Raw genomic sequence first — 20,615 nt, forward strand, 5'->3', positions numbered from 1 at the left:
AATTTCAGCAAATAGAAGAAAGAGACTCAAAACCACCTGTATCCACTGAAGCAACTGTATAGCAGAAATGCCACTACATCAAAAATAAACATACAGTTGGGTTTCTAGACAAACTAAATCTGAAGTAATATTTTTCATTTCCATTTAAATCAGCAGGGACACCCCCTATGCATTTTGCTACCTATCTAGCCTTCTTTGTTCAAAAGAAAACAACCAACCAAAAAACACAACACCTGCCTCTCATAATCTGTCCTGAAACACCAAAGGAGCCATTTCAGACAGAATCCATTTCAGAATGTCTTGTATATCAAAGTCAAATAAACACCTCAGGTTTTTTTCAGTGAGCACTCAAGGTAATCTTGTCTACAAAGCTCCTCTGCTTTTTAATAGGAGCTGACGCAGAAACTCTTTCTTGTCCCTTTTATTCTCGCAGAAATCTGGGGGAGGAGCTCCTTAAAAGTATACAGGTCTTACTTTGCACTGAGACAATCAAATTTACACGGGATAAAAGAAGGCTTCACAATCTGAGATGGAGCAAGTTCTCGAAACGAGGAGAGTGAACAACTTCAGGAGCTTGCAGCAAAACCCATAAACAGTTGCATGGCTTAACGACATCAAGTTAACCCAGTTTCCCCAAGCTGCTGAGATAGAAGTTCGACTGTCTGATCTCCCAAAGGGAGCAGATTAAGTTAGAGCTAATTTTCTCATGCTTTATCGAACCTGCCTTCCGATGACCAGCCTATCCGTTTCTGTGATTTCCAAGCCAAGCGCAAAACGCTTCTTACGCGGAGTTATTAGTACAATTTGCTTCAACTTTTCCACCTCAAATTTTTTCTCTTATTCCAGAGATCTAAAATATGAAGGTTCAAGCGATGATTTAACGAGCTATCTTGTTAACAAACCCAAAATGAGTAGCTTTGTTCTGCTACTCTACAATGAAGACACAGTAAGAAAATCTAGTTTAGCAATTAAAAAAAAAAAAAGCAGTCTATGTTAATATCTTTTACTTCACATACAGGAGGGTCTATTCCAGTACTTATGTGAAGACAATAGCAGAAATAACAGTGAAACAGAACGAGTAATAGGACCACTCTGCACTATCCAGCTCCATATCAACATAAAGGTCACCTCCCTCAAAAAGAAATTTATTTTACAATCTTTTACTCTACTGCCCATTCCTGCTCCAAAGCACTCACAGACTCTAAGTACACTGCATTTACATGTTTTGATATACCCTACACAGGTCTCTATAGGCCCCTAAAATCTTCCCAAGAAATCTCACCAACGTTATGCACCTAAAGTTCATGCTGAAGTTCCACCCAAGCCAACAGAAACAGAACAGTATTTGAAGTTAAGCACACTACAAGCGAACACTGTGCCAGTCAGGAGTTTAAGAAAGCCAACATTTCACCTGAAAAAAAGATTTAAAGCATGACAGAAAAGAAGCAAAGTAAAAGCACTGCTTTCTCCTTGTAGGCAAGTTCTTCTTTCCAGAAGCCACTCGGAATTAAGCTGATGAGTTTGTAGGCAATTCTTCCCATGCTCTCTGGAGCATAGCCAGCCACTCTTCTCCACCCTTCAATCTTGGTTCTTCTGCAAGTGCTACTACTTGTCCCAGAGCTCATCACCAGCAGCTTGTCCTTGCTCTACACCACCTCCCCAGGTGCAGGCACTATCTCCATCCCCCCGCACCCTTTTCAGAGCAATAGAACACAGCTGTGAACAACAGAGAAGCCCCAAGCACTAACCAGCACACCTGGGCTTCCAAAAATACTTGAAAAAGGAAAAGATCAAGCACACATTTCACTATTATTTTGAATGAGATGACGTACACACTTCAATAGCTGCTAGCAAAGCCCTGCAAATACATGCCACTGACATACAGCATGCACGGTCAGTGAATCGACGTCTCTCTCACTGGCTTTAGCAGCACGAACAAGTTTCGATTCCATAAAGATGAACTTCTTCAGTAGTTCTTACATATCAGACACTACTTTATATGCACTTCGGTATCTAGATTACTTCTGCCAAAGAGGATGGGCTAGGCTTAAAAATCACTTAGGCATTCCTGACAATTTTAGCCAGTGATAGAATATGGAGAGTATCCATGCTTAGAGGAAAAGAAGGAAACATTTTAAAATAACAGCTGCTGACGTGGCTTAGAAGATTGAAGTATTAAAACAAGTTTCAAAGGAAGTATCTTTGGGGATCAGATAAAAGAGCATACATAGTATCACCACATAAGTCATATAGCTATTTCTTACAAGTTTTCAAAGAAAAGGCTGCAGTTTATTTTCATTCTTCTTTTTCAATATGGAGCTGCTGGAGCAGGTCCAGAAAAGGGCCACAAAGATGATCCGAGGGCTGGAGCACCTCCGCTATGAAGACAGGCTGAGAGAGTTGGGGCTGTTCAGCCTGCAGAAGAGAAGGCTCGGGGTGATCTTACTGCAGGCTTCCAGTACTTAAAAGGGGCCTACAGGGAAGCTGGAGAGGGACTTTTTACAAGGGCGTGTAGTGATAGGACAAGGGGAAATGGCTTTAAACTGAAAGAGGGTAGATTTGGATTAGATCTAAGGAAGAAATTTTTCACTCTGAGAGTGGTGAGGCAATAGAACAGGTTGCCCAGAGAAGTTGTAGATGGCCCATGCCTGGAAATGTTCCAGGCCAGGTTGGATGAGGCTTTGGGCAACCTGGTGTAGTGGAGGGTTTCCCTGCCCATGGCAGGGGGGTTGGAACTAGATGATCTTTGAGGTCTCTTCCAACCCTAACCATTCTATGATTCTATGATTCTATGAATATACTCTGTAACTGGAATCCTGTTTGATGACTATGAGAAAAACATCCTTTGAGATACCAAGTCTCTCAGAACCACAGGAGTATTATTCAACCAAAGATTGTCATGAAGACTTCCTGAATGTCTCTAGATATTCTAAATCACTCAAACTAACATGAACCGATCAATTTCAGTAATAAGGATATAACCTTAGTTTCGTTGGTTTGTTGGTTTTTTTTTAAACCTAAGAAATCTGTACCAGGAAACCCCAACACTAAATAATTGAATCAATAGTTGCGTTTGGTAGAAAGTCTGAGAGAAAAGTCAATGCAGCATGCAAATCCAGCAGAACGATGAAATGAGAAGTTGATGAAACGTAAAAAATGATACATGAAAAAGTTTAAATATGAATTATAAGAACCTTAAAATCGATCTGTACACCAGGTTACTGTAAAAACACAAACTCCCTCAGAGAGTTTCTTCAATGCAGAATTATAACACAGTGAGAGAACAAAAAAATTCATGGTCTTTCACAACGCCCTGCCTCGTATATTCTGATAGCAAGTTCATTCAGCATTATGATTCAGTCATAATGATCCCAACTCTTCCTACTTTACTATAAAATTTTGGGTTGTTTTCTTTTGAAACTTATGCAAAGAAACTTACTTCACTGTTTACTCTTTTTATTTCCTCACATTTAAAATATTTATTTGGTTGTTTAAAACGTCTTGCTAACATTGGTAAATGCTTTTTAAATGCAGGGAAGTTTGGAACACAGAAAATTACAATCTGTCAGATGCAGCGAAGAATTTCATTCAAAAACATGATTTGTAAAAATCTTAGAATATGTTTAATCTAAATTCTGACTAGTGTTAATCTTGAATTCCTCTCTAAAAAGAGGAATTCAGAGGTGCAGTGGTACTGTATTTTGTTAGACTCCCATCAAGATACATGAACTGACCTGACCATCAGTAAAAGGAATGGATAGCGTAAGACTTTTTGTTGGGTTTTGTGTATCTCTTCGGCTTTATTTGTGGACAAAATGGAGAAGGGGACAACAATCTCAACGGTGATACCATCTCAAAGTAGCTGGAAGGGCTGGCAACACCACATAGAATACAATGAAAGCATTTTACCAAAGCATTGTGTCTTTGGTGTGCATTGCTGTAGCAATTTGCTTTCATCACAGAATTTTAATATGGAGATACTCCTCAGAATGCAAGCATTTGTCAAAATTTTAAACTTTTCTTTGAAACACAGAATGATATTGCTTTGATCAGTAATTGCTGTAAGCTCTTCTATTTTATTTTAATTTTGTTTTCCATTGTGTTTGATTGTTACTTTGCATAGATAAACCACTGTTGCCCCAAGATACTTTTGCAAATAAGCTGATAGTCTCAAAGGTTTTAATTATCCTGGTTAAATAAAAGTTACTACTACTCCTGCTACTTGATGGGAATTCTAATTAGTGTCAAGTCTGTTTTATTTGTCCTTGTGTGAACATATTTTTAAAGATTAAGTTAAATTATGTTCTGTAAATTGCATCTTCACTATATATCTTATTGTCATTAAATCAGGTTTACATGAGAGCTTAAAGTATTTTAAAAGTTTGTGGCAATAGTTTAGCTAACTACCTAGCTAGCGCACCTCACTCCGTGGCCCAGCAGGTACCATGGAACATGATGACAAATCTTCCAGCACATATGTACACTTACAAAAGAATTACCATTAGCATGCTTCCCACAGAGCAGCCACGATATTGTGTGGACTGTAAAACTTGCCCGATTATAAAAATTTTCTCGGAATTAATTTTTCAGTTGCCAAAACAAAAAAATTAAGAGCAGGCAAACAGTGTCTCCTCATTCAAACCCTTGCTTATTATCCAGATGAGTAAAGGTGAGCAAATTTTTAAACATATCTGATAGCCATAACACTACAGCTGTATTTCCTGGTGTGCACTACTGCTCTGCACAGAATTATTTTTGCATTTGAATATCATTTGAATTGCATATGTCTTACTAAGTAATAGCCATGCTGGTTAAACGAAGAGTCAAACGCCTGAATAACACAAATAATTCTCCAGTGGAAATACCAGGTGTGTTGTAGGTATCTAGGTTACTATGTTAATCATAATTTTTTTAAACATTATGACACATTTATGCATAAAATTTTAAATGAAACCTGTTAGAAGCTTACTTCCATGTTCTTCAAAATACAGTTTAAAGAATGATTGATACTATAAAGATTTTAATAATGCACTTCTACTTAGAGTTGCACTATTTTTCTTGTGCAACAGCCTGTTTTCTTAGAACAGAAGTGACTTGTACTTGGAAGGAATCTACTCTCATCCTTAATAGAACACTAACAACGCAAGACATAATTTTTTATTAATCCTTTTGTTATGAATGTAATGCCTTAGGTGGTAGATAAGGTAGATTTGTCAGAGGAAAATGAGACTGACTACACAGACTTATTTTTGTTCTGGCTTTGCAATTACAATATAGACGTCATGACAAGTCTGCTTGGGCTACCCACCACTCAACAAATGATACTTGAGATTCCATCCTCTCTTAATAGATGCTTTCTTATTATTTTGTATGTGCCATTTGCAAAGGACGTGCTGCGGAGCACTGCAGTCTCCTGTGCTGATTTGAAACGCAGCTCAAAATCTGAATTCTTCTAAACATATGCAAAGAATCTGCATGGCAACCAGCAAACCACATGAATGATAATTCATCAGCTGTAAATGGACTCTATATGAATAGCAACCTACTGCTTTCCATACAAGCTATGCCAGAAAAATCCTGTTTGCTGGTGAATGAATAATAATCCTCCAAAGACAATGTGACTTAAAAGTACTTGCTTCTATTGGTTTTAGAACACACTAAAAAGAACACTTTCAATAGAGAGGGACATTGTTACTGTTTGTCATTGTTTTCATCCTCTGTAATGCAGGATGTTGTTCATTGGGCATATACAGCACAAAGGATGTTAATATCACTCTCTAAACAAAAACAAAAAAGAGAAAATTTGTTTTCACTTGTCTGACTTGCATACAACTAGATATCTCAAAGACAGGCCTCTGTAATCCTGAGCCTATTATTGAACCATTACTCATTACTGTGCAATCAAAACAAATCTTTACAGTGCAATGTATTATCTCTTAGCTCATATTGACACTTATATTCTATTTTTTTTATTAAAAATGCAGAAGTCAACTTACCTGACAAATGAAAGCTATTGGGTCAGCCACTTTCTTAAAAATGTGCTCAATCTCATCTAGTGCAGTATAGTACTCGATCTGCACTGTGGTCTTAATTACTCCCCCACGGTAGACATTTACACGCACAGGGCCAGCAGGAAAATCTTATAAAACACAAATCAGAACAGTAGCTGAAAATATTTTACAGTCCCAGACCAGAGGTCTTGGAGAATGAGTAAAAGAATAGGAAAATATCACAGGAAAAGCACAGAGTCGATGAACTGGATTTGTGCTTCACAGATAATTCAGTGTTGTCAGTTTTTTATCCAGGTCTTGCAGTCTAATGTTAAAAAGCTGACAAAAGAAAATACATATCTGTAAATCAGTATAAAACAAAGCTATTGTATTGCTTCATGTTAGAAAGGAGATGAAAACAGTATGCTTCAGATTTCCTTTGATGGACTGATGACCTATAATCAGCTCCCTTATACTTACAAATTAAGGAAAAGTTCATTTATTACAAATAGTGGAATTGCTATTCATCTTTTGAAACATTTTTCTTAATTGCAGGCAAGGTTCTCAGAATTGGATTTGAACTAGACTGCAGAAATTGCAGTGTAATTACTTCCATTCCAGTTGTTTACCTAGCAAAAGCAAAGGAAAGAGGCATTTGTACAATCTGTTACTTAAGTATGACTTGCTCTGTGCATGCAGCACAAGCCCTCTTTATGAGCACATTTTAGAATTCATTAGTATTCATTGTGCCAGGCATCCTGCTGTACCATACCAGCACTAGCACAGTTCTCTTAAAATTCTAACTCTGCCCACAAAAGAGCGATAAAAATGGGCAACTCTCAAAATGCAGAAGACTAACAGGGCCAAAGAAACTCAACGAATAGAACATCACCTTAAATCACCTAAATGGAAACTGCTCAAACATCTTTTTTTTTAAAAAAAACAAACACGTTTTTCTTTCAACATCAGATCAGCTGGACTCTTACTAAAGCAGGTTACTCCCAAACTTCCAACTTCCAGATTTTGAAACAGAAAAAAGCCTACAGAGAGAAGCATTAGATATAAATGATATAAGAAAGAAAAATTAAACTTGGGCTACAGCTCACTGTCAAATTTTTCATAATATTTCATTTACTGTTCATAATTTACTTCTTCATCTACTATAGAAACCCTCCTGTGATCAACAAAGTTCTCACAGAATAATTCTGCAATAATCTTTTAAGATCTCTGAATGAAGATTTCAGCTTTCCTTCTCTGAAATCCCACTACAGGTTAAAGTTTCCTGTTAGTCATGTACATCCCAATCAGGTCTCTAGAAACAAACTCTCTGCACCATCACAGTGATAAGATACTCTCAGGCCTTATGTGGGCCATTGTCTCAGGACAATGTTCAGGATGAAAGTCCAGCCACAGAATTACTCAAATGTAGCTCAAATGTTGAAAATTGTAGCTCGTATGTAATTACATATTTTTTTCTTCCTATCTAATGTTGTATTGCAATGGTTTTGGAATAAAACATTATACAAGTTCCTTTGGAGATTCACAGCATGCAGTGGAGTAGCCAGCTACACTCTGAATACTTAGGTGAAAAATTTTTTCATTCTTAACTCCCATCAAGTGAGTGGGGATAGGTGTGGCCCTTAAATCTGCACAGATCTCCTAAGAGAAACTGTTGTTAACTAGTTGAAATTGTTTGCAACTAGTCATGGATGGAACAGTTGAAAAAAAATCATTAGAAATCATCAGAGCTGAGTGATACAGAGAAATGGCATGGACACGAACAAAGAAAATTATTTCCTGTGTCAGTAAGAATTATAGAGAGGAGTATAACCAAATTTACTACATTAAACATAAAATGAAATATTTTAGTAATAGAGCAATAAGAAAAGAATATTAGCTTTGCATTTTACGGCAGTGATTTTGAAGAATGTTAATCTGTGACTAATCAACAACATTTTAAGACTGCCACCTGCAATTTAACCACACAAAGCCAATCTAATAGAACCTAGTTTCCCATAAATCACAAGGCCTTGCTTCTCTGCATTACTAATATATGTTCTGTGTGCAAAACCCTTGCAGAGGAAACACCTACAAAATAGTGGGAAGTGAAACTACTTGTTAGATAAACTGAAGAGAGTCAAAAATTTTCTGTTTACTTAAAGGTAAAGAATGTTTTTCTTACCTAAAGCTTTCATGTACTTGATGTTCTTATTCCAAGAGGCTGGCCGTGTCCTAATTTGTTGATTATCTCCTATGAATTCAATTTCTAAAGTTTCATCCTCTATTTCATCTTTCAACAAAATGAATATTTCACCAGGGTTCTATAAAATCAAAATATGTTCCCATTAGTCCTTCAGAAAATTACACTGTAAAATGCAAATGAAAACATAAGTTGGAAGGAAAGCTCCTTTACCAACAGCTTCATACAAAAAAAGCACAATACCAAAACAGGATGCCATCTCAGTGTTATCCTTTAGTATATCACTGACATAAATGACACAATTAATTTAAAATTCAGCTTACCTAACGATATTTTAAAATAGTATTTTAAATGCACATGTCCATTTTTCTAAGACCATTCCACTTTACAGTCTGGAAGAAAGACATTCAGCCTAATAAGAAGAATCTAAAATACTTCAGACTCACTTAAACTCATACAGTGAACTGACAGTAAAGTAAGACAGAAGCAGCAGGTGATATGAGACAATATCCATATCCCTCTACTGCCTTCTGAACCAGAGAGAATGTTACTCCTTGAGAACCGTACCCATCTCAGCCATGAAGAGATGGGAGGGTGGAGAACGGATTGAGAGCAGCCCTGACGAAAAGGACTTGGGAGTGCTGGTGGATGAGAAGCTCAACATGAGCCAGCAATGTGTGCTGGCAGCCCAGAAAGCCAACCATGTCCTGGGCTGTATCAAAAGGAGCGTGGGCAGCAGGTCAAGGGAGGGGATTCTGTCCCTCTGCTCTGCTCTCGTGAGACCCCACCTGGAATACTGTGTTCAGCTCTGGAGTCCCCAATGCAAGAAGGACATGGAGCTGCTGAAACGAGTCCAGAGGAGGGCCACAAAGATGATCCGAGGGCTGGAGCACCTCTGCTATGAAGACAGGCTGAGAGAGTTGGAGCTGTTCAGCCTGGAGAAGAGAAGGCTCGGGGTGATCTTATTGCAGCCTTTCAGTACCTAAAGGGGGCCTACAGGAAAGCTGGAGAGGGACTTTTTACAAGGGCATGGAGTGATAGGACAAGGGGCAATCGATTTAAACTGAAAGAGGGCAGATTTAGGTTAGATATAAGAAATTTTTCACTCTGAGAGTGGTGAGGCAATAGAACAGGTTGCCCAGAGAAGTTGTGGATGCCCCAACCCTGGCAGTGTTCAAGGCCAGGTTGGACAAGGCTTTGGGCAACCTGGTGTAGTGGAGGGTTTCCCTGCCCATGGCAGGGGGGTTGGAACTAGATGATCTTTAAGGTCCCTTCCAACCCGAACCATTCTGTGATTCTATGAAATAATGTGTGTAAGTCATCCTTGAAAGACAGCAAGTAAAATACATGACATTCCCTGTACACCGCAACCTCCGTATCTGACTGGGGCCGCTCACCTACATAAAGGAATACAGTGCTGGATATTGTACTTCCTCTGTTTATATTTCCATGTATTTTTTCACAGCAACTCCGATTAAAAACAAACACATACGAACATTTGTGCCAATTGGATGTGCATGCAGATATGTATATATAAATATTCCTGATTTAATTTAAAATCAGACAAGGTGTATGCTCACACAAGCACTTGTGTAACTCATGTGGTATGGGCACATATGTATGTACCCATATACCCAACATAGATTATTCCCAAGAAACATTCCATCTGCCTCAAGAAGTGCCTGACTACATGCTCTCTCTAAACTACAAGGTCCGCATGACTGTAGTATCTCTGCCCAAGCTGCCAAATAATTCTAACAGAGAGAAAATCCCTCAGAGGCTGTCTTAAAACTATATTATTTGCACATCTTTTGGCTGCAGTGTGGATGTGACACAAAGGCAAAATAAATCCCACTGCAGTCTCGATGGAGTCTCATTTTGGCCCCTTATCTACTCTTTGTTTTCAAAACTGTTACAGTACAAACGAGATTGCAGCAGGAAGAGAAGAACATTGACTATTATCCCAAAGATTTTAACATCCAAAAACCTTACCTCGCATGATATTCTTCCTGGAAGCACCAATATCGACTGCTCGTTGGTTTCCAATGTGTCAGAAATTTCCTCTGTTTTAAAACCAAGGTCTGTTTTTTCTGATGCTTCCCTGACATCTGACAAGTTAACGTCAGAGCTAGTCTGGTGACCTGAAATAAATAATGTGGAACGAGGACATTGTTAATAATCTCAGATCAACAAAACACGGCAATGATGTGGTCTCCAACATATTAGAGACTCATATGGCGTTTGGAGTTGCATTCCGGGCACCGCAGGAGAGCCTGGCGAAATTCCTTCTCGTGTAAACGTGGTGAGATTTCCCCCTTGTGATCAAGAGCTCGCCTCTGAAGTTCTGATCCCGCAGATTTACACATACGAACGGGCTCTGCTCACATGTTTCAACTTACTAAGTCAAAAGGGACACGACCTTTAACCAAAGTCGTCACGACCAGCGAGGTCACAGAAATCAGCCAGTTTCATAGTCTCCGAAGAACAAACTCTCACGCGTTGGGATGAACTGGGATTTTTACCACTTTTGCTTTCCCTGTGTGTAAACAAGGACACACCACACGTTTACAACATCAGCCCACTTGTCTACAGGAAGGACTCACGTGACAGCAGTGATATCTGTGACCAGGTAACTATGACAGTAGACGCAGGCTTCCTTGACACAGAGCCCATGGTCTTTGCCTTCCTTCATGGACAAAACGATGGACTGAAGGCCTATGTTTTTGTTGTACTGGTTTTGGCTGGGATAGAGTTAATTTTCTTCACAGTAGCCAGTATGGGGCTACGTTTTGGATTTGTGCTGAAAACAGCATTGATAGCACAGGGGTGTTTTAGTTACTGCTGAGCAGTGCTTACACAGAGTCTCTTCTGCTTCTCACCCTACACCACCAGTGAGGCTGGAGGTGCACAAGAAGTTGGGAGGGGAGACAGCCATGACAGCTGACCCCAGCTGACCAAAGGGATATTCCAGACCATATGATGTCATGCTCAGCATACAAAGCTGAGGGAAGAGGAAGAGGGGGTTCAGAGTGATGGCGTTTGTCTTCCCAAGTAACCATCAAGCGAGATGGAGCCCTGCTCTCCTGGAGATGGCTAAACACCTGCCTGCCCATGGGAAGCAGTGAATGAATTCTGTGTTTTGCTTTGCTGGCGTGCACAGCTTTTGCTTAACCTGTTAAACTGCCTTTATCTCAACCCACAAGTTTTCTCACTTTGACCCTTCTGATTCTCTCCCTTATCCCACTGGGGAGCAGCCAGCGAGCAGCTGTGTGGGGATTAGCTGCTGGCCAGGGTTAAACCATGACATTTGTGTAGGATATTCTGGGTTTGGAAATGCCATGCCAGTCACACAGGTAGCTTGCAACCAGTTTCTTTTCCATTTTACTGTACCAGTGAAGGCCCAAAAGCCATAGTGAATCCTTCACCAAATCACAGAATTTTAATGAGGAAATATAAAAGAACTGACAACTGCATCTGCAGAGGTCTGACTACGTCTGAGTTTTAGAAAAGCTATTCTTCACACTTGCTACTTCTCAGCTGTATCATTACCGCTCCTTTCCAGACACTCTATTACGCTGTACAAAACGTTCTTGCCACCCATCTCGAAGGACTGCAGCAGCTCTTCATCATACAGGATTACCCAGCATATTGCAGTCACCTAGTTAGATTAATGGTATCATTCCAAGCAGTTCAGAGGTAAAAAAACTTGACTGGCTGGTGAGAAAATATCCTGAGAGACATCAACAGTATCTTGTATTACTGTAAATTACGGAACATTCACAGTCAATTACATTCAGGGACACAAATAACTTCTCAGGCACATCTTTTCCTCTTAAATGGATGTAGAATATTAATATAAATTAGTGATGGGCAGAATAAAGAACAGCAGCAATTTGGCTTTGCTCAAATACCACAGCCATTATGAGTTTTTTCCAAAAGTGCCCAAGTTACTGAGGTACACAAACCACAGTGCTCCTAAGAGGCACAGAACTCTTTCCATTCAGCATCAGTATTGGTAATTCACAATTAGTTTTCCCACTTCTTGCTTGCCTTTATTTGCCCCATATGTACCAGTTTGCTTGATACAGAATGTTCCCTTTCCTTACCAAATTTGCCTTGCTTAAAAAGGCATAGGTTTTAATAAACTTCTATAATAAATGTGCCTGTTATGTGAAGTTATGCCAGGAAACATAGTAGAGAAACTTTGGTATGCTATGTCTGATGTAGAATTTTTTTTTTTCCAGAGATGTGATTTGATTGTTAGAGAGATCTCAGAAAACTAAAACTAAAACTAAACTAAACTAGAATAAAATAAACAGAAAAGGAAAAAAAAAAGTATAATTTGTCCATTTTTTCTTGAGGAAGATAAAGGTTCTTTGAATATCTAAGGTGGGTGAGTTCAGCGTTCATCACGAGCTAGTAAAATCTCCCCTGACTACTCCTGCTTATATTCTCACGCCTTTAAGGCAAACTAATTCTTAAACTCTAAACTGAATTTAAGCTGTGAATTGTGTAGATTCGTAAAATTACACTAAACCTATGTGTAGACGTACTTTACTGAATTGAAGTAGTTTGAATTCCATTTGCTTGAATTTATTTTGAAAGTCAAATAGGCTACACTGAACAAAGTTTATTTTAATTCCGAATGAGAATCCACTCACAGTTCAATCCAGTTTAACTAATCCAGCTCAAAATGTACATTAATTTCTCTGATTATCACTGTGAAGATTAGACTTTATTTAGCACTGTCCCTCAGAAAAAGGAAGACCTGAACCCTCGTGAGGAAAAGTTAGGATATTGTATGCCCACAGCATGTACTTTGGGAATATTATGTGTTCATATTTTAAATCACTCATAAATCTTGAGCCTTGAGTAGCCTGATCTAGTTGAGAGGCGTCCCTGCCCATGACAGGGAGGTTAGATTAGATGATCTCTAAGGTCCCTTCCAGCCTATGCCATTCTATGATTCTATGATCTTACACTTGAGCACATGGAATTTACTCCAGAAGACAACTCATATGAAGTACATGCTGCTTCTGAAATTTTTTCTGCCACTTTAGGCAAAGGAGTCTTGCAAAGACAAGAAACATTGCATTATCAGATTGACAAAATGAAAGGACTGAATAACAAATCTGGTAGGCACTGGATTCTCAGATGTCAACTTTCTGTCAGTGATCGTTCTTCAAGGATCATGTGCATGCATTCTAATCTCTGTGAAGTTCATGATAGCTTTATTTCTACGGTCTGCACTCTATTTATTGAAGATGACAGCAGTTACTTCCACTTTTTAATGTCCACAATAATTCATCTACTGAGAAGTTCAATGCCAGTGATAAGTTGGTTTAAATTAGGATAATGTTTTCCTCCCACATGAATTGCACTTTAATATTTTTATTATGCCTAGTGACAACTACAACATCAGGACTTCAGCCCAGTCAGTACTGGGATTGCACAGCACTAGAGTTTGGACAAATTATTAAGAAATGCAGCTCCTACACCGAAGACTTAGATATTTAAGAGAATGAAGGATTCTCCTGCTGACTGTGAAAGTGGTTAGCAATTTATTAGCTAAAAACCATCAAGCAAGACCTCTTTCACTAAACGTCTGGTCTACCTGACAATCAATGAAAGCCATGTACGGCAGTCCAAGAATAACAGGGATCTATATTGTCACTACTATATATTTAATAACCAAACTCCAGAGCCACCATCTCCAGTACTCAGACTCCTACCAGCAGTTGCACACTGTCTGTCCTACAACGTGGAGTAGGAAACAACCACATGAAGTGATATTTGTAAAAGCTGAGCAAGCAATACACCAGAGATTAAGCAAGCCTTGGCTTGGTGGTATTAACTAAAACTATGTAGTTTATAAGGGTTTAACACTACAGTACTGAGGTTCTAGTAACACAGATGGAGCATATGTATAGACAGTATTTGTTTAATGTGGGCAGAAGGTGTTGCCTGATGTACAACTCTTTGGAACACTTACATTTTTGACATCTTCACTGTGAATCCTCTTTACAGTCTTATTTTCAACCTGAAAGCGATGGCTAGGGAGCTCCACTAATTGCTAAGACTTTCAGAAAAATGATCATTTAACAAAAAATTTACAACTGTAGGTGAAGATTAGCTTAAAAGAAACATAAAAGGAACATCATTATAATGCTGGCATATCTAAGAGAGAGGATTTAATAAAGGGTATTTGTTGCTTGGTGAATTTTATATAATGGTGACCTATCCGAGAGGTTCTTAAAACACAACGATTAAAATACTGGATGAATAATATCAGACCTTTTCTTGTAGGATTGAATATAAGAAATTATTAACTCTATGTAATGATGCTTAGACAGCACTATGAGATAGAAGCTAAAAAGAAAGGAAAATCTATGATAATCTTCTCTTGAGTATTCAGGGCAGTCCTACTGGGAATTATCATCCATTATAGAGGGTAATGCTCTATTTCTATCAGGTTAATTTTGTTGGCTTACTTTTGAAAAATATCTACTGCTGATGGTCGCATTGAAAGGACTGATCTTAAATTTCAGTTCATATTTAAATAATAAAATATTACACACATTTACTGTAACAATTATTCACTTAATTGGGCACAGTGCTGAAGTTTTCCATTTTACTTCAATGTTCTCTCTTAACTCGTGTAACTCCAATACATAAATTTGGTATATTTTACATAAAACCTTTCAGAATGCATTATTGCTTTCAATTTAACATTTTAAACTGAATTCATGAAATGACTTTGAAATTGCATTCCTTTCCATAAACTGAAAACTTTAATGAAGCCTCTCTAGTCTCTTGTGGATTCAACAATTAATGCCTCGCCATGGCTTCTGATCAATTTTCATGCTACATCCAATCTCCCCCCTGCCCCCAAATTCTAACCTTTCAAATACACTCTTTCACCATCCCTACTGCAGCTTACAAGAGGATTTTAAATTGTTTCTGTCTTTGATTACTTGGTACTTGCTACATGTTTTGAGTCAACAACGTATGTGACAGATTTGGGGTATTAAAAATAGCAGGAAACACAAACTTATGAAAGATTTATGTGTTTTCTAAGGCTACCCATGGAATGAATCTCACAACCAAAATTTAGTTGGTTTTACAAAAGCAAAATGCCTGCTAGCTTTACAAATTTCAGTTCTTCCTCAAGTCTTGCTAAAGCAATGCTAGTGAAGAATTGAAACTGCAGTACAAAAAAGGTCCTAATTTATTCTTAGATCATACAACACATAAGAGGATGAGAAATATGGGGAAATCAGGTTAGGCAGATGACAAGGAATGGAAAGGTAACTAAGAACATATGGCCAACTTACCACACGAAAAAAAAAAAGCCAGGGTGTCCCAGTGTAAAAAATTAAAATAAAGAGGACTGCAGGGAAGACCACTTGGGCTAAATTCAGCAGATCATTTAAGTGCAGGAGTCATCTCATGTGATGTGGTAGGACCACCCCTCAGCACAATGCAAGGCAAAGGCAGAGATGGTCCCACTGGGTTTGGTGAGGTACAACTGAAAAGGTGCTCGTGTATAAGTGACTTCTTTGCAATTTGAAAGCTTAAAGTCAAACGTAAGTGTGACTGCTCTGCAGAAATGTGAATGAAAGTAGAGCCACACAGAAAAAAACCACACAAAGGAACCTTCTATAACGTGGAAAAATCAGGAAAAAAGACTTAGGCACATCGAATTCTTCCTGCAATCTACCATAAGTTTATCATAGACATTTACGAAAGTGAATCCGCCTAAAGTATGGGTACTTGCAAATGCTGTGTGAACTCAGCAGAGAGTGCAGCAGGGTGGGACTGGAAGGCAGCCTCTACCTGCATAAATTGCTCTATAAATGACCTGAGAAAGGCTGTCAAACATGGAGGCAGAAAACATCCACCACACTGGGCTTCATTCAAGGAGCCTGCTTTATTCAGCATGAACATGGGATTTATTAATTCTTACCATAAGCCCTCTCTAAGATACGATTTCAAAGCAAATCTCCTTTTCTGCTCTGCTGAAAAGTTTTCTTTTACTGCTGGTGAGAGAGGGCTTAGGAATAGCAAGGTTTCTAAAAATCACAGAAAATTATTAAAAACATACTCAAACATACAAACATCTGACTCAAATCTTAACTTCTTCCATTTGTTTTCTATCATGTATAAATTTCAGACCAAGGTAAACACATTCATTATTGAACAAGCTTTAAATAACGTTTCTCTCTATACTGAACCATCTACATTTGCAAATACATTGACAGTTATCTTTGCTTTTCTCCAAAGCATTCTCAGTCCCAGTTTCTCCTGCATGCTTGAGTTCTTCTGTCAAAACCAGTAGCTTTCTGTGAGTCGGCCTAGTTTGCCCATGTCTCCAAACTGTTTCTATTACTTTATTTATGGTGAACAATTTTTCTTGCAAGTAAGCATCAAACTGACAGTTCCTTAAAAAGCTACGAAGAACAGTTTTTCCTTTTCTGAATATTTGGAGTCAGTGTTTATGTCATCTTAGCAACTGATGGATCTGCAATTTTCACTCACATCTATTTCTCTCCCATAACAAAGCAATCCCCGGAACACCTCCCCCCACCCCTCCCCATCTATTGTTTTATGCATTACTATAGATGTGTAGGCAAAGAGTGATTTGATTGAGAAGGTGCAGACCCACCTGTTCGTGTATTAACTAGTGTGGTTTTGTACACAACAATTTACAACTCTAATACAGTTGTAGCATAATGGAGTCATCATAAAAGCACCTAAACACGATATAAAAGTCTCATTATGTATAGCCATAGAGGATCTGATAGTAAAAGCAAAAAATTCTGCCTTCAAATAACCCCAGAACAGCAAAATGCAATGTACCATTAATTTATCAATAATCTTTAAGAAACGATTTGCATGAAACTGTAGGTGTTTCTTTGTATACATACTTTCATATGATTTTAACTGTATATTGAGAGGCAATCTAAGGCTATGATAACTAACTAGTTCCTAACTGGTCTGTGGCTTAGAAGAAAGATCTGACTTAAACTCAGCAATCCGTGTTTTGGTTAGGATGCATACATTTAGATTAGAGGCTTTTGGGGACTAAGTTTATCTTTTACAATGTGTCAATTCATGTTATTATTTTTACTGCAATCAAACTTAACGATTTTCAGCTGCAGTGCTGAAAATACGAACACTGCTGAGCTTTAGACACATAGTAAGACTATCCCAAAATGTTTCTAAAGTATCAGGCACACTGATTAGTATAGAAACAATAACAACCTCCCTGAAATCATTTATGTGCTGAGCAGAGCTGTTGATGGAGCCCAAGCCTGTTTTTTCCAGTTTCTACATTCATAGAATCATAAAATTATTTGGGTTGGAAGCGATCTTTAAAGATCATATAGTTCCAATCCCCCTGCCATGGGCAGGGAAACCCTCCACTACACCAGGTTGCCCAAAGCCTCATTCAACCTGGCCTTGAACACTTCCAGGGATGGGGCATCTACAACTTCTCTGGGCAACCTGTTCCACTGCCTCACCACCCTCTGAGGGAAAAATTTCTTCCTTATATCTAATTTAAATCTGCCCTCTTTCAGTTTAAATCCATTGCCCCTTGTTCTATCACTACATGCCCTTGTAAAAAGTCCCTCTCCAGCTTTCCTGTAGGCCCCCTTCAGGTACTGAAAGACTGCTCAAAGGTCTCCCGGGAGCCTTCTCTTCTCCAGGCTGCACTACCTCAGCTCTCTCAGCCTGCCTTCACAGGAGAGGTACTCTAGTCCTCGGGTCATCTTCGTAGCCCTCCCTCTGGACTTGTTCCAACAGGTTCTAAAAGCTCAGATTTCAGGTTGAACAGGGCTTTAAGTTTTTACAGATATCACCCTCAAGGAACAACTAGTGAGTAGCCAAACTTTCCCCTCTTGACCATATTTGAAGCTATTCTCTTGATGAAGAATATTCTTTACAGTCATCAAAGTTCAAAAAATGATGTAGCTGGAAAATCATGAAGTTTAACATAACTGAAAAGTCCTTTAACAACTGCATTGGGAGAGGCCAGGGGGAGAGACACCGGTAGTTGGCATTTTCAGGCTTCGCCCTACTCAGAAGTACAGGACACATATCATGAACAGTATCCAAACATTTACTGACACAAGACAATGTACTCCACGTTAGAGCATCCCTTAAATCAATCTGGTAACACAAGCTAGCTTTGACTGCAGCATTTCATTTACCAAATAGTGTGTCTTAGTCTGAGCATGACAGCAGAGCTCCAATGCCTGCACAGGGCTCTCATCAATGCCTGGATGAAATTTATGATGGTCTTCTTGATCTGTACAGCTCTAAATTACATGGGACTTGTCTATCCAAGAGACCACCTGTCTCCTCATGCCATGCTGCCACAGCTGCTGTCAGCAGAAACACTCACGCCAAACACATTGGGTATAAAAGAAGGAAAAAAAGTGAATTGTCAGCAAGACTGACTCACTAAGGGACAGGCTGCTTTGCAATTTACTCCTACCTTTGGCTTGAAATAGCTGAAACCTATTGACCCTTAAGTGGGCTTAAAAGGTACACTTTTTTCTCAGGAACACAATCAAGAGTGATATTTTTAGACACATCTGAAAACCATGCTTGCTTTCTAACTCCTGATTATTTTCTTTTTGTTAGGGTTATGAATATGAAAGTAATCTGAGGTCTTTATCTTTTAAGACATTGTCCTTTAATCCAACACCCAGACACCAAAATAGGCACATTTTACTAAAACAGGATTTCAGACAGCGTTATAGAAAAGAACAGCAGAGCAGAGGTACTCTGACAGCTCTTCTTTATCTGCAGAAGGGATGCCATCTATTTTGTTACAAGGAGCTGACCTTTTTCCAGATAGTTTGGTAAAGGATACAGGTAACACAGCATGCACATATATTGCATGCACATAAATCAATGAGACCTCTGAGCAGGACTAAAAGACGTCTGCCGTTAAACTTACTAGGCAGACAGCTACTATACTTCAAAATCATCTTCTTGTGCTCTGCTTGCCCATCCGTAATTGGTCCAGTTAATTAGTGCTAGGATACAAGCCTTAATGGCAAATGTTAAAAAAGACAAAGTTGTTTCACAGAAGAGGAGCAGCCCCTTCTGAAGCTGAACATCAACTAATGGGTATCTAAATCTCAAGTTAGCTCTGTTTTGAAGGTAAAATAATGAATGCTAATTCCACAATAAGGCATTCACATTTTTTCTATGTATTTACAAGGCTGTATACCCAGATCCTAGTAAGACTGCTTTACTCTTCCAACCTTAGAACAAATTATAAATAATGGTTCTTTGAGGAGTAGAAAATTTCCCGAGGAAACACAAGGGAATTTCTCAAAATATAGCTTTCTATTAACAAGTCTACTTTTCTTACATAGAAACTAGAAATAAAGTAGACACATAACAACATTTGTGAGCAGCTAAAGAGCTCACTTGTTCACCTACAGGACTGAGTCCTCATACATTCACATCATGGTGATTAGCATTCAACAACTGGATCTTTTCCATCACTCACTAGCAAATTGTTTTCACATCCGCTTGTAGCTCCTATTTCCCCAAAGGATCTCAGTGATCATATTGTTTTTCTATTTTCCAATGTACTGTCTGACCTTTTCTCTCAAGGCCTTGTACAATTCACTTTAGTCAATCACTTCTTATCGATTGTTAGCACTTGCTCATTCCCCGTCTGTCTTCTCTTTATTGGATATAGTTTGGTTTGGTTTGGTTTTTTCAATATGTCCTGTCATCCACTCACTGCTCTTTCCACTCCTGTTGCTTTAGATTCCTCATTTACCTTTATACTTCTGCTCTGTTCAACTTTCATTCCAGTTCAAGTCTAAATTCCATCTTCTCTCAGCTTATACTTTCTTTCGTACAATATCCGTATACTCAAAACAAACTTCAGCTTTCTGCATGCCAGTCTCCACTTAAGATCTGACAAAAAACGTTGTTCTTTTGTGAATTTATAGGTTTCTAGCAAAAATACTTTCTTGGTTTATAATTTGTCCTGACGCTTCTGTATTGTGTCATACATACAGTTCAGCACTGTGTACACTTCCTTCTTAGTAGGGAGAAGCAAAGAGAAGTGAGTCCCTGGTAACATTATTTTCACAATTCGTCCAAAGTCAAATCCTGCCTGGTTATCTGAAGATTCACTTGCTTTCTGCAGGGCACAAACACTGGCTCGTTTGCAGCTGTCATCTCACCTTTCTTAATTTTGCAAAGACTGGCACACTGACTAGATCCTAGATTCACTTTATTACATCAACCATTCAGCGGCTGGGAAACTTGGACTTAAAGCTGCTCTTCAAGTCCCCATATAAAAGCAGAAAAGGATTCATATAAAAAGAGTCAGGGTTTAAAGTGGGAGTAGCTTGGAGAAACATCTCCCCAGTCCTTTCCTTTCTTGA

General features: G+C 38.6%; 1 protein-coding gene across 1 annotated transcript in view; it reads right to left on the reverse strand.

The window, feature by feature from the left end:
• BANK1 (B cell scaffold protein with ankyrin repeats 1) overlaps positions 1-20,615 on the reverse strand; it is a 129,969-nt gene that overhangs the window by 96,535 nt on the left and 12,819 nt on the right. Inside the window, exons 3-5 of the mRNA XM_086612191.1 lie at positions 10,183-10,331; positions 8,173-8,311; positions 5,997-6,139 (exon numbers count right to left, since the gene is read on the reverse strand). Of these exons, the coding sequence (XP_086468317.1) occupies positions 5,997-6,139; positions 8,173-8,311; positions 10,183-10,331 (431 nt within the window). The remainder of the gene's footprint in view (positions 1-5,996; positions 6,140-8,172; positions 8,312-10,182; positions 10,332-20,615) is intronic.

Source organism: Tauraco erythrolophus, chromosome 5 (genome assembly GCF_009769465.1).
Source record: "Tauraco erythrolophus isolate bTauEry1 chromosome 5, bTauEry1.pri, whole genome shotgun sequence".
NCBI lineage: Eukaryota > Metazoa > Chordata > Aves > Musophagiformes > Musophagidae > Tauraco > Tauraco erythrolophus.